The 14,758-nt window shown below is 40.0% G+C and overlaps 1 protein-coding gene across 1 annotated transcript; it reads right to left on the bottom strand.

The window, feature by feature from the left end:
- Positions 1-5,702: 5,702 nt before the first annotated feature.
- Positions 5,703-7,980, bottom strand: LOC134445645 (progonadoliberin-1-like). The gene is made up of 3 exons (XM_063194700.1): positions 7,849-7,980; positions 7,363-7,458; positions 5,703-5,741 (listed from the first exon to the last, which is right to left on the bottom strand). Exons 1-3 carry the CDS (start codon positions 7,978-7,980, stop codon positions 5,703-5,705), a joined length of 267 nt encoding a protein of 88 aa, XP_063050770.1.
- Positions 7,981-14,758: the final 6,778 nt, after the last annotated feature.

Below are 14,758 nucleotides of genomic sequence, written 5' to 3'. Positions count from 1 at the left end.
GGTAAATGGCACTAAAGTGGTGTTTCTAACTTAATTTTGTGGTGCTGATTCCAAATATGTGACTTATTTTGTCCTAAAACAGTGTTCTGACCCCCTAATTTGCATTTCAAGATGGCCGCCAGACTGTGCACAGATACATAAGCATTCAAAAAATCATTCCCAATCAACGCTGAAAACGGGGGTGAGCATGCACCACTTAAGGATTAAAATTGTGACTTTTTGTCAATCTTTAGGTTAAAAAAGTGTACAGACTTCCACCTTAGAACTTTCACCCTCAAATGACAGCCATTTATAATGTTGTACCTGTGTCTATGGTAAGGTAACTGAAATTGACAATATACTGTAAATGAACGCATATGCAGCATTGCAGTCTGAAGGCCGGCCATCTTGGAATACAAATTAGGGGGTCAAAACAATGTTTTATGGTAAAATATGAAAAGATTTGAGATCAGCATTGCAAACTTATATACACATGATAATTTAATTACAATTTGCCCAAGTTTATATGGATTTTAGGCACATGCTGCTTTAAATGACCCAGAAACAAAGCTGAACACAGTGGGGAGCATGCGCCACTAAAGGGTTAAAATTCTGAATTTATGTCAATCATAGGTTAAAAAAGTGTACAGACTTAAATCCTGGGATTTTCACCCTCGGATGACATCCATTTATAATGCTGTACCTGTGTTTATGGTAAAGCAACTGGAATCTGGTGGCCATCTTGAAATGCAAATTAGAGGGTCAGAACACTGCTTTAGGACAAAATAAGTCACATATTTGGAATCAGCATCACCAAATTAAGTAAAAAAAAAAAAACCCTTTTCAGTGCCATTTACCTAGTTCTACGTGGATTTCGTAAAATGCTGCTAGATATCGCTCCAAAAAAAGCTGAAAAAGAATATGAGAAGGTCTTCAGATGAATATTGTAAATTTTACCTACCTATGGTTTTGTAAGACTTGCATTTTTGAATTCCTCACAATTTTCTGAATCAGAAACACCCATCAAACCTTTTGGGCTCAACCACATAAATAAAACCCTCTGGGCTCTTGGACTATTAGTAGCTGAATAAACAAAGTCATAATAAGCAACATTTGTTTGAAAAGTGTTATCTTCAGGCTTATTGGTTTTCTCACTAAGAAATAAATCTTTATGAATGTAGTCTGCAAATATAGGCTAACAGATAATCTTATGTCATTTAAAAAAAATACTGAAGGGTGGGTGGCAATGAGAGCAAGGCAGGCACCTCACCCCACAGTGCTCCATAAAAATGCAGGCCTTCATGAGAGAAATGTTCTCCCATCCTGACACTGGAAACTAAATATCTGCTGTGGGTGTGAGTGCGTGTGTTTTTTGCTTACAAAGGCCTTATCATTATTTATTTATTGTATTTTTTATTGTATTTTATTTTTTTTAATTTATTTATTCATTTATTTTTTTGAGGTGGGGGGGGGGGGGGGGGGGGGGGGGGGGGTGTTGGCCCGGCCCTTTATTGGGAGGAATTTTGAAAAACCGGCCCTCTGGGATTTTTAATTGAGTACCCCTGTGCTAGAGACATACTGTTCCATGAGATTGGGCAGAGGTGATGCAGCAGTGGGTTTTCCATTATTGAAGATTTTCACTGTAAATCAGTGGTTTCCAAACTTTTTCTGCTGCGACCCCATTTTGGGCATACTTCTATACTTCTCTCTGTAACCACCCACAGCCCCCTTGGGGTCCCAAACCCCAGTTTGGGAACCACTGTTGTACATGGGTTTGTTATGGTTGTGTTTCAATGTGTAATAACCAACAAGCATAGCCTACACTTGAGCATCTGGAATTAGTGAAGTGCAGTAAAATAGGAGACTGGATGAGACTATTTTGCTAAATAGCATGTAAGTGAGTACAACCCTCACATTTTTGCAGATCTCTGAGTCGCGTATATCTTTTCCTAGGAGAGCATTAAAGAAATTTCGCTTTGACAGAATGATTAGTGACCTTTTATCAACATATATAACGGCTTAAATTTCTTGTTCACTCAGAAAAAATCAAAATACAGCCATTGTTTGAATCTTGCCCACAAAAGTGAGTTCACTCCGGATTAGGCTAGGCCTACTCTTCACCAAGTGAATTGGTAGCTACGTTTGCAACTATGCTTTTCACTTACTGTATGCATGATTGATCTACTGTTAGACTAACCTACGATCTATAGTGCAAGAAATTAGAAATATTCTGGTCATATGTGCTGTTATACTGTATCTCACAGGTGGCCTTTCAGCTCAGCACTGCAAGCCTGCAGATTTCCTGTCAGTTAACAATGCTGAACCACACTGAGATGACAGGAAGGTGACGATCACGCCCAAGTTTCTTCCTACAGATAGATCTGTAAGGCATGTCCCTTCAAGACTTTTTATTACATGAAATTACCAAACGTGAGTATAGAAACAGGGAACTAAATATAAGTTGTGGTATTAAACTGCAATTGTGAAGTTTGCAACTATGCTTTTCACTTATTATGCATCATATATGCTTATTATGAAATATTCTGGTCATGCGTGCTGTGCACCACTGTTGTCTTTTATATTTCACAGGTGCCCTTTCAGCTCAGCACTGCAAGCTTGCAGACTTCCTGTCAGCTAGTGATACTGAACCACATTAAGCTGACAGGAAGGTGACTATCACAATGCTGCTAGATATCGCTCCAAAGCAAAGCTGAAAATGAATATGAGAAGGTACCCGACTTCGGATTAATATTGTTAATTTTTGCCTACCTACGGTTTTGTAAGACTTTGTAAGCATTTTTGAATTCCTCACAATTTTCTGAATCAGAAACATTCATCAAACCTTTTGGGCTCAACCACATAAATAAAACCCTCTTGGCTCTTGGACTATGAGAGCTGCATAAACAAAGTCATAATAAGCAACATTTGTTTGAAAAGTTTTATCTTCAGGCTTATCGGTTTCCTCACTAAGAAAGAAATCTTTATGAATGTAGTCTGCAAATATAGGCTAACAGATAATCTTATGTCATTAAAAAAAATGGTGGGTGGCAATGAGAGCAAGGCAGGCACCTCACCCCACAGTGCTCCAGAAAAATGCAGGCCCTTTATAAGAGAAATGTTCTCCCATCCTGTCACTGGAAACTAAATATCTGCTGTGGGTGTGAGTGCATGTGTTTACAAAGGCCTTATCATTTTTTATTTATTTATTTTTTATTGTATTTTATTTTTTTAATTTATTTATTCATTTATTTTTTTGAGGTGGGGGGGGGGGGGGTGTTGGCCCGGCCCTTTATTGGGAGGAATTTTGAAAAACCGGCCCTCTGGGATTTTTAATTGAGTACCCCTGTGCTAGAGACATACTGTTCCATGAGATTGGGCAGAGGTGATGCAGCAGTGGGTTTTCCATTATTGAAGATTTTCACTGTAAATCAGTGGTTTCCAAACTTTTTCTGCTGCGACCCCATTTTGGGCATACTTCTATACTTCTCTCTGTAACCACCCACAGCCCCCTTGGGGTCCCAAACCCCAGTTTGGGAAACACGGCTGTACATGGGTTTGTTATGGTTGTGTTTCAATGTGTAATAACCAACAAGCATAGCCTACACTTGAGCATCTGGAATTAGTGAAGTGCAATAAAATAGGAGACAGGATGAGACTACTTTGCTAAATATCACGTAAGTGAGTACACCCCTCCCATTTTTGCAGATTTTTGAGTATATCTTTTCATAGGAGAGCATTAAAGAAATTTCACTTTGACACAATGATTAGTGACCTTTTAGCAACATATAACGGCTTAAATTTCGTGTTCACTCGAAAAAAATCAAAATACAGCCATTAATGTTTGAACATTGCCCACAAAAGTGAGTACACTCCAGATTAGGCTAGGCCTACTCTTCACCAAGTGAATTTGTAGCTACGTTTGCAACTATGCTTTTCACTTACTGTATGCATGATTGATCTACTGTTAGACTAACCTACGATCTATAGTGCAAGAAATTAGAAATATTCTGGTCATATGTGCTGTTATACTGTATCTCACAGGTGGCCTTTCAGCTCAGCACTGCAAGCCTGCAGATTTCCTGTCAGTTAACAATGCTGAACCACACTGAGATGACAGGAAGGTGACGATCACGCCCAAGTTTCTTCCTACAGATAGATCTGTAAGGCATGTCCCTTCAAGACTTTTTATTACATGAAATTACCAAACGTGAGTATAGAAACAGGGAACTAAATATAAGTTGTGGTATTAAACTGCAATTGTGAAGTTTGCAACTATGCTTTTCACTTATTATGCATCATATATGCTTATTATGAAATATTCTGGTCATGCGTGCTGTGCACCACTGTTGTCTTTTATATTTCACAGGTGCCCTTTCAGCTCAGCACTGCAAGCTTGCAGACTTCCTGTCAGCTAGTGATACTGAACCACATTAAGCTGACAGGAAGGTGACTATCACGCCCAAGTTTCATCCTACAGTTTTCTATTTTGTTAACTACCACAAGAGCTGAGGAAGGCAATTTGGTTACTAACTATACAAAGTCATGACAAGATCAGTGTGGTCCTTAAATAAGAACCCTCTCAAACAAAGTTTGAGCAGTGCATAATTCTTTTTCAAGCCTCTTATCAACGAGAGAATTGAGTACTGTTACATCCCACGTACAATGTACATTTCGATACATGATCAAATAAATATCATCTCCCCATTCTTTCTGGGTCTGATGCTTCTAGAATGGTGCCTTCCAAGTGCAAAGTTCTATGTGATTGTCTTCATCGGTAATAGATTAAGTACCTACAGGAATAGCCATACAACTACTGACAAGAGTAACTGACAACTGTGATGCAGAACACAGGCTTCAGCCATTTTCTAAGTATGTGGCGATGAATAGCCTACAATTTAATGAAATTATGCTATTGCACTCCAGACTGAGTGAAACATGGATAGAGTGCTGCTGCACTCAAATTCACATCACACATGCTTCAGCCATTTTTGAAGTACTGCATTCGGCTATGAGTAGGCTAGAAGCTCCTCAAGTAGCCTACAATTGAACTGAAGATACGTGGTGCTCCAAACTGACTGACACATCAAACATGGACAGAGGGCTGCTGCTGTCAACAAAAGTGTGCCAACTCGTTACCTCTTCACTAGTTCCACGGGTTCTACCCTCTCTGGCCAAACCCCTCAAGCAAGGACCCTAGTCTTAGGCTACATGGGAAATGAAGAAACCTATCGCATGACAGAGAAAATGAAAGTGCTTATCATCCCATAATTCCTCCATCCTCGATTCCTAATGTCTGCATTTGAAACAACCGGAAAATGTAAAAAAAAAAAAAAAAACCATCCCCAGTGGCATACAGTAGTGTGTGTGTGTGTGTGTGTGTGTGTGTGTGTGTGTGTGTGTGTGTGTGTGTGTGTGTGTGTGTGTGTGTGTGTGTGTGTGTGTGTGTGTGTGTGTGTGTGTGTGTGTGTGTGTGTGTGTGTGTGGACACAGCAATAATACTCTTTACCTGAAGTGTCAACAATTTTAGACACTGACAATGTGTATGAACATTATGACTGAGAGCATGATATTCTTTATTTCATATAAAATTGTGTAGGCCTATTTATTGAACACGTTTGTTATCAACTAATATTGTCAAAAGCAGCGGTGGCTTTTAGAGAAGATTTCTGCCATAAAACAATAATACAGAACACACTGCAGCTTATGGGGCCTCCTGGGTGTCCTCAGTCATAAACTTCATTTGCTCTGCTCATCAGGCTGATCTGCGGAGGACAGACATATAGAGACAGACATGTAAAGAGACAGACATGTAAAGAGACAGACAGACGGTCAGAGATATAGAGATATAGACAGACAGATATAGACAGACATGTAGGAATATAGACAGACAGACTGACATATAGAGATACCAACAGATAGAAAGACAGACAGAGATGCATGCGTACATACAGACAGATAGACGGCAGTGGAGTAGTCTACGTAGAACGCGGGTATACGGAGTATACCCACTTCTAAATTTCAGGGATTTCAGTATACCCACTTAAAATTGATTGATCCATTGTTTTGAATAGCACAAATATATACAGTATACCCACTTCAAAAAATGCTCAAATATACAGTATAGAGTATACCCGCCATAAAAAGTAGACTACAGCACTGACAGACGGGTATTAGTAGAAATATAGAGAGATAGACAGGTCAACAGATAGAGCTGTCCACAAGAGACTGTAAGTCAAGGGGACGGTAGCTCTGATACACAAACTAAAGGCTTAACTACAACTGTTTCTATCTAACCTTCAGTAACACTGCACGTCTTGTGTCAATGTATTGTTGATATCCACAAGGATGTGCTGTGTGTGTGGTTTGTGTGTTTGTGTTAGTGTAGCCTCTTTGTGCAGATGGGCCCTGCTGTGGACCTTTTCACTCTTTGCTGAAAACACTCAACTACATCATCACAACATAGCTATGACATTACAGAGAACCTTACAGGTGCACTGTGCAGGATGGTGGCCAGAGTGAGTATTGCAACTTTGCCACTCATTGTAAATGTGCTGCGTATTGCCAACGTTGATCTTTCCATGACTATTTACTAAGGAATAAAGAATCAAAGTACAGTACGTTACACTTATGGTTAAAAATGTCTATTTCTAGATATTGAAAATGGCTGACATGGAGAAGATCCACCTTTCCATATATGAAAAGTGCAATTTTCCCAAGTCATAATGAATACTTAGAATTTGATGGTAGTGGTAAGTATTTGTGCAAATAGTAACATTTGTGAATGGGCAGCATGAATTCTGGAAATAAATAACTAAAATATTACACAGTGCACAATTAAGTAACAGATTAAGACTTAGTCATTACAATTTTGGTGACAATAAAGTGAAAGCGAAAAGGTGAAATTGAAAGCCCATTGGGAAATTCCAACTCCCATCGTCATTGTGGCAGCACTCCACAGCACACAAGTGAACACTGCACACAACGAAATTGCATTTATGCCTAACCAGTGCAAGGGGGCAGCCCTCAATGGCGCTCCTAGGGAGCAGTGCGGCGGGACGGTACCATGCTCAGGGTATTTCAGTCATAGAGGAGGATGGGGGAGATCACGGGTTCATTACTCCCCCACCCACCTGGCGGGTCGGGAGTCAAACCGGTAACCTTCGGGCTACAAGTCTGATGCCCTAACCGCTTACCCATGACTGCCCAATAAGGTTATGACACAGGCGAAGGGGTTAAATTGCACATCTGGAATTAGTGAAGTGCAGTAAAATAGGAGACTGGATGAGACTATTTTGCTAATAAACACAGTAATTTCCTATGGGATTAATAAAAGGTACTTTACTATACTCTACTCTAAACAGGAAACAGTATGGGCCACATTACCAGCTGTTCCAGTGTGCTGGGCCTTTCCTGATTGGCTGCCTCTCTGGTGTCACTCCCACAGCGTGCCCCTCCTCTCCTGGGGAGACCCTCCATCACCTGAGGGATTATGGGGACATTAACATGGCCATCAAAATGATGTGGTGTCACAGGACACACACACACACACACACACACACACACACACACACACACACACACACACACACACACACACACACACACACACACACACACACACACAGAACATAGACCGGATGTCTATGTCTATGTGTGTGTTATTTATGTAGCATAATTGTTTTATGCAAATGTCTTGATCGTTATGGGTTTAAGGTGATGGTACAACTTATTCTATAAGGATCCAGCACGAAGCACTATTACCTTAAAGCAAAAGTTGTTAAGAAATTACACAATGCAGCTATGTACACCATGGCAAAAACACTACCAACAGCTATGGAGACTGGGTAAAAATGGTTATTTGCATCTTACTTGTGATTCTCTGGGAGAGTCAGCTTCTCTCTTTCCACCGGGACTCAGGCCATGTGACCAGTGCTGAGACGAGCACTGCAGGACAGCTGCAGTAACAAGCAGCAGACACACGAGGGCGCCCTTACTTCCCATTCTGAAACAGCATCAAGCAACTATCACATTACTGTAAATAACTTAACATATCATGACAGTTGATAGCATTAAAACACATTACATTAGAGTCTAATGATAAGACTTGTACCACATTTAGCTAAAATCAAACGAAATACAATCATTTTAAAATCAATATGATTGTGTCAGTTGAGTGCCATACCACAGCACAACAATGAGTGAAAATGAGTGTGTTTTTGGCACCAATCCAAGCCTTGGACCTCCACCTATGCACCACAAATCCAAAAATCACTCATTTTCAAGCCCAGTAATCATTTTTTGACTCCCTCTGCCCCATGAACCAGGAAGTAGAGGGCGTGACTTAGGTGCCCCATTCAATATGGCAGAGATGGAGAAGATCTTACAGCAGACTCCAAGTGATAGCAGATACTTGGAAATTGATGGTGCTGGCAAATTACTCATGAAAAGCACATTTTTGAATGGGCAGCATAAATTCTAAAAATAAACTACAAAAAACCCAACATAATTTAAGCAGTTACCTTCTGAAGTGGCAGTGGCTGGAGGGGTCTTGGCTCTGTGGTTTTCTGCTGTAGTCCTGAGCAGCATCACTGTGAGGACTTTATACCCCCACTGCTGTGGGCTGTCCGATCCCCTTAAGTGTCTACCGTCTGGAGGAGCCTTGGGTGTCTCTTCACAGTGGGAGAGAGTCTCTAAATATGATCCCATAAGTGGACAGTACGCAGGCAATAGACACTCCTGAGAGATTAATATTTTAGGGCCTTTTCCTTTACCATTGCTGTTTTTGCCACTGTAGGCATAACAGTTTAACAGAGGGTTGAACACCGCTTGTGCATTCGTTGTATTTTCCTTCCGGAATATGACCATTGATTTTAGATTAGATTAGATTAGATTAGATTAGATTAACCTTCATTACCATTGCACATGTACTGTAAATACATGGTAACGAAATACAGTTTAGCATGATCAAAAAATGTAAGAAGTGCATATAGCCGGGGAGCCAAACTCTCAAAAGTGCTTTAAAATGGGAGGAACCTGACATGGCCTGCCATACTTTTTATTCGTGATTTTTTTGTTAGTTCTATCCCTTAGGACAAATAATTGGAGGGTCTGCTCGGGCGGAAATATCGCGAAAAAAAGTTGTGCCTATTTTAATGTATGTACTCTTCATTTTTCGAGAGAAATTTCTGAAAAATGAAAAATGACCTGAAATCCTTGGTGGCTTGGGTAAGCTGTCAATAAAGGCTTTCCAGGTGCACAGGACATACATGCTGACAACATTCAATTGAAAAAATATTTTTAAATCACATTTTAATAGGGTTTTGACTCAATTTTATGCTTCAAAATTAGGCGTTTTTTCACTTTTTTGCTATATTTTCATCTTTACCTCATTGGCAATCAAGTTTTTCTTTATGTTTGACATCAAACAATATGCCATTCTTTTTATTAAGAAGTATAGTGATACCACAACAAAAATTATGAAAATACAACCAAAATCAATGGATCTGTGATGACTGTAGTGTATGTACCCTTCATTTTTAGAGAGAAATTTCTGAAAAATGAAAAATGACCTGAAATCCTTGGTGGCTTGGGTAAGCTGTCAATAAAGGCTTTCCAGGTGCAAAGGAGACATCTACTGATGATATCCAATAAATATAATATTGTTAAATCACATTTGTACATGATTTTGGCTCAATTTTATGACCTAAAATTAGGCGTTTTTTCACTTTTTTGCTATATTTTCATAATTTCTTCATTGGCAATCAAGTTTTTCTTCATGTTTTGACATCAAACAATATGCCATCCTTTTTATTAAGCAGTATACTGATTCCACAGCAAAAAAATAAAAATAAAGAATACAACCAAAATCAATGGATCTGTGCGATTTCACCTCTAGTTGGTGATCAATAGGCCCGGAAACTCAATAGGATTTCCGGCTACAATCAAAATGCTGAAAAGCACAATGTATACTTAGCAATGACATACATCCTCTCTCACACACACACACACACACACACACGCACACAAGTAATCTGGGGATTCTACAATGATTTGCATCCCAGGTGACACCCCCCACAACGTATGTACTACTACGTACAGTACATCACCCGTACAGTCTGTACATACTTTGTGGATGTAACAGTGAGCTATTTTCACAGAAGGGGGAGACCGCAGAATTACACAACTACCATTCAACACCTGCCATCTGCAGGCACAGTAACCCAGAGGAAAGCCTAGACTACTCTCAAAATTCTGAAAGATACACTGTGTGTACTGTTGAGTAGAGTACATAACTATCAATCCTGAAGGAAATTAAGGTCTCTAGCAGCATAAATAAATAGATATGCAAAACATGATACATATTATTGCACAACATATTTAACATGTAACACACATTTAGCCATAAGGCATTTCACACAACCACACACATACTGTTCTGTAATACACATCATATACACACAGCACCTATACATACAGCAGTATGCCATGGAGATGAGGTTCTAGCGATTAAATGCCCAGTCATTACCAGGAATAAGCTCACTTATAGTTGTGGGCCCTCATCTTCCATGCATGTGGTGCATATTATAAGGTCACACTCAATCTGCAATATCTGGACTTTTTCCATCTAGTGTTGCTTTAAGTTTTTACCAAGGTATTGTATGATGGTAGAATTTGAACACTATGTAAAGCCTTCTCCAACCAACCTCAAGAATCTGAATGAGAGATCTAAACTCTGAGGAGGTTAATACCAATTGTGTTCCCTGAACCAATAGATGCAACAACTTGTTTCTAACTTCTTAAAACTTCTTTAAAGAAATTACCATATAAGGTCATATAAAATATGCTAGTCTGTTTGAGGGGTTAAATCATTTCCATCAACAGTCACTGAAATACTTTGTATTTGGAAAGCTGAATCAATATGCAATTATATCAATGCATTTTAAAAAATACAGGCATATTTCAAGATTAATCAGGCTCAAATTATAAAATCATGGTTCAGGAAGCATGAGCGATCATTGTTACACATGGATTGGCCACAACAGAGTCTAGACCTCAACCTCACTGAGAATCTTTGGGATATGCTGGAGATGGTGTTACATAGTGTCCAGACTCTATCATCAATACAAGATCTTGCATTGGTGAAAACTTGGTGAAAGTAAGTCCAGACATTGTATAGCTTACATTTATTAAGACAATACAACACCAAATTTGTATCATATTTTAAGAAAAGGGTGGTCATACAACACAACAGTGTGTGAGAACTTTCCGATGCTGACGTTTTAGACCACACTGTGTAGAACCCTTTCTGATAGAGTGGAGGGGTGGTTCTCCTTATGTCAAGCACCGTCTCCTTAGTTTTTATTGAATTCCGCTGCAGCTAGTTGGTCCGGCACCAAGTTATCCACCTGTCGCCTGTACTCCCCATCCTACCCACCCTTTATACACCTCACAATTGCAGTGTCATTATGGAAACTTGCATGTGGTAGGTATAGCAAAAGCATGTGGTAGTGCTGTAGCAAAAGTAGGTGGTATAGGGTGAACAACACCAAGGAGAACACCATTCCTTGTGGCACTCCAGTGCTGCTGACCACAGTTTGTGATGTAAGGTCATTTAGTCTGATGTACTGGGGTCATTTATCCAGGTCACCAGAGCTGTATCCAAAATCTGCAGAAGTTAGTCTCTCAGCAAAAGTGTCTGGATGTTTGAGGCACTACTAGAGAAATCAAAGAACATTATTCTCACTGTCTCCTTTGTCCAAGTGAGAATGTTCCCTATGTAGCAGTTACAGGATAACGTCCACAACTCCCACATTATCCTGATAAATAAACTGTATGGAATCCAGAGCATGGCAAACCTGGGTTTTCTTTCTGTTGAGCAGCAGTACCCACTCAAATGTTCTCATTATGTGAGAGCAGCTGGTCTGTAATCATTGTTGTGTTGCTTTTTGGGGACTGGTATGAGAGAAGAGGTCTTCTACTGTAGGCACTATCTACAGGTGCCTTACCCGTTTGTAGACTCTTGTTGAAGACGTGTTACAGTGGCTCAGCTACCTCTTTTGCACATGTTTTAAATAATATTACAGGCTTGAGGACCAAAAGGGATACATGAAATACACAGTACCAATACTTCACAACAGCCTACATACAGTACATATAAACAGGGAAGCTAATGAAGGCACTTATACCAGTGTTCCCAGCTCATAGACATGTCCCTAACAGAGCTATGACCTGGATCAACTAATTGCGCCATCAGTTTCAGCCATCAGGATGCAGGATGCACCACAGATATTTTGTGGCATTTGCTACTCCCAGCTCTTAGATAGATAGACAGGAGGGAACTTTAATCACAGTATCACACTCTTCCTAACATTGTTATTAATGTCAAACTCTACCTCATAATCAGAACAGATGTAAAGGAGCTGTTGGAACTAACTCTTACTTGGAGATAGAATGGTAAGGTTGGTTGCATATAGCAAGTGATTAGTCAACACCAACTATCACCAACTATAAAACTTGTTTGTCATACCTCATTTCATCCATATAAGCATTGAATAAGGCTGGAGATAAAATTTTCCCCCGTCATACCCCGTTGATGACATTAAAACTTGTAGAGAGGATGTTTGCCCATTTAACATGCACATACACAAATTTGTACCAAACTACTGGGAACTCCCCCATGCAGATGTTTCAGCAGCTGCAGAACAGACCAATCAGTGGACTCAAAGCAGTATTTCAGCACTTCATCTGCTTTTGGTGTCCACATCCTGACAGTGCGTGTGGTTGATAGTACTAATCTCTGGTAGAGGCATCCCAGGGATTTTCTGAGCTGTTGTCATCACATGCTGGAGTGCCTACTTTTGTCCTCTGATGGCACAGATGTGGAAGTTGATCAACAGTGGCTTCAGGATTTGGTAGCCCATCAGTTTCTTCTGGTAGAAGAGACATTGTTGGGCCTTGCTGACCACTGAGGCCATGTGAATACTCCAGGACACGTCCTCCAGGGATTTAAAGCTGCTGACCCTCTCCACCACTGTATGAGTCACCAGAGGGGTCTGTGACTTCTGTGATTGTTTTTGTGAAAGTCCACAATGATTCCCTTGTTGTTTTTGGAGTCCAATACGAAGTAATTGTCGTTACACCACGGCGGAAGATGTTTTGTCTTCATTCATAATTAGTGCGACAACGTGTCAGCAAATGAGGAGAAAGAGGCAGTTGTGGGTGGATAGGGTGTAGAGCAGAGGGCTTAGCACACACCCTTGAGCCTTGAGGTGTGCTGGTGTTGATAACAAGAGGGAGCAGTTAGAGAGGAAATCCACAGTACATGATGGTTGTACAGTCTCAGATAGTGGGGTTTAGAACAAAGACTCTATGGCTGGGTGGTGTTGGAGGCCAAACTGTGGTCAAAAAATGTGCATATGTGTTCCTCAGCTCCATGTTCTCCAGTAGTGTATGAAGCATGCTGGCGATGATGTCCTATGTAGAACAGTTTGCCCTGTGTGCAAACTGCAATGGGTTATGTGATTCCTGAAAATATAGGCTTTCCAGGCTTTGTGTATGCCCGCCTTTGCCCCCATCTGTGCAAATAGCTCACTGTATCACATCCAGGAAGTAGGGCTATATATGTGTGGGGTATGTACGAAGCATGTACAGTATGCAGGGTATCACCTGGGGTGGAGATCATTGTAGGATCCCCAGATTAGGTGTGTGTGTGTGTGTGTGTGTGTGTGTGTGTGTGTGTGTGTGTGTGTGTGTGTGTGTGTGTGTGTGTGTGTGTGTGTGTGTGTGTGTGTGTGTGTGTGTGTGTGTGTGTGTGTGTGTGTGTCATATTGCTCAGTATTCAGCATGCATTTCAGCATTTTGATTGTAGGCTGAAATTCTATTGACTTTCTGGGCCTGTTGATCACCAACTAGAGTTGGAGTCCCCACCAGATCCATTGAGTTTGGTTGTATTTTCATGGTTTTTGCTGTGGTATCACTATACTGCTTAATAAAAAGAATGGCATATTGTTTGATGTCAAAACTTGAAGAAAAACTTGATTGCCAATGAAGAAATGATGAAAATATAGCAAAAAAAGTGAAAAAACGACTAATTTTAGGTCATAAAATTGAGCCAAAATCATGTACAAATGTGGTTTATCAATATTTTATTTTTTGGATATCATCAGTAGATGGGTCCTTTGCACCTGGAAAACCTTTATTGACAGCTTACCCAAGCCACTAAGGATTTCAGGTCATTTTTCATTTTTCAGAAAATTCTCTCTAAAAATGAAGGGTACATCCACTACAGTCATCGCAGATCCATTGATTTTGGTTGTATTTTCATAGTTTTTGTTGTGGTATCACTATACTTCGTAATAAAAAGAATGGCATATTGTTTAATGTCAAAACATGAAGAAAAACTTGATTGCCAATGAGGTAAAGATGAAAATATAGCAAAAAAGTGAAAAAACGCCTAATTTTTAAGCACAAAATTGAGTCAAAATCCTATTGAAATGTGGTTTAAGAATATTTTTTCTATTGAATGTTGTCAGCATGTATGTCCTGTGCACCTGGAAAGCCTTTATTGACAGCTTACCCAAGCCACCAAGGATTTCAGGTCATTTTTCATTTTTCAGAAATTTCTCTCAAAAAATGAAGGGTGCATACATTCAAATAGGCACAGCTTTTTTTCGCGATATTTCCGCCCGAGCAGACCCTCCAATTATTTTTCCCAAGGGATAGAACTATCCAAAAAATCACAAATAAAAAGTATGGCAAGCCATGTCAGGTCCAACCCAAT

This window comes from Engraulis encrasicolus, chromosome 3, assembly GCF_034702125.1.
Source record: "Engraulis encrasicolus isolate BLACKSEA-1 chromosome 3, IST_EnEncr_1.0, whole genome shotgun sequence".
NCBI lineage: Eukaryota > Metazoa > Chordata > Actinopteri > Clupeiformes > Engraulidae > Engraulis > Engraulis encrasicolus.
This window is presented reverse-complemented; position numbering and strand designations above follow the sequence as displayed.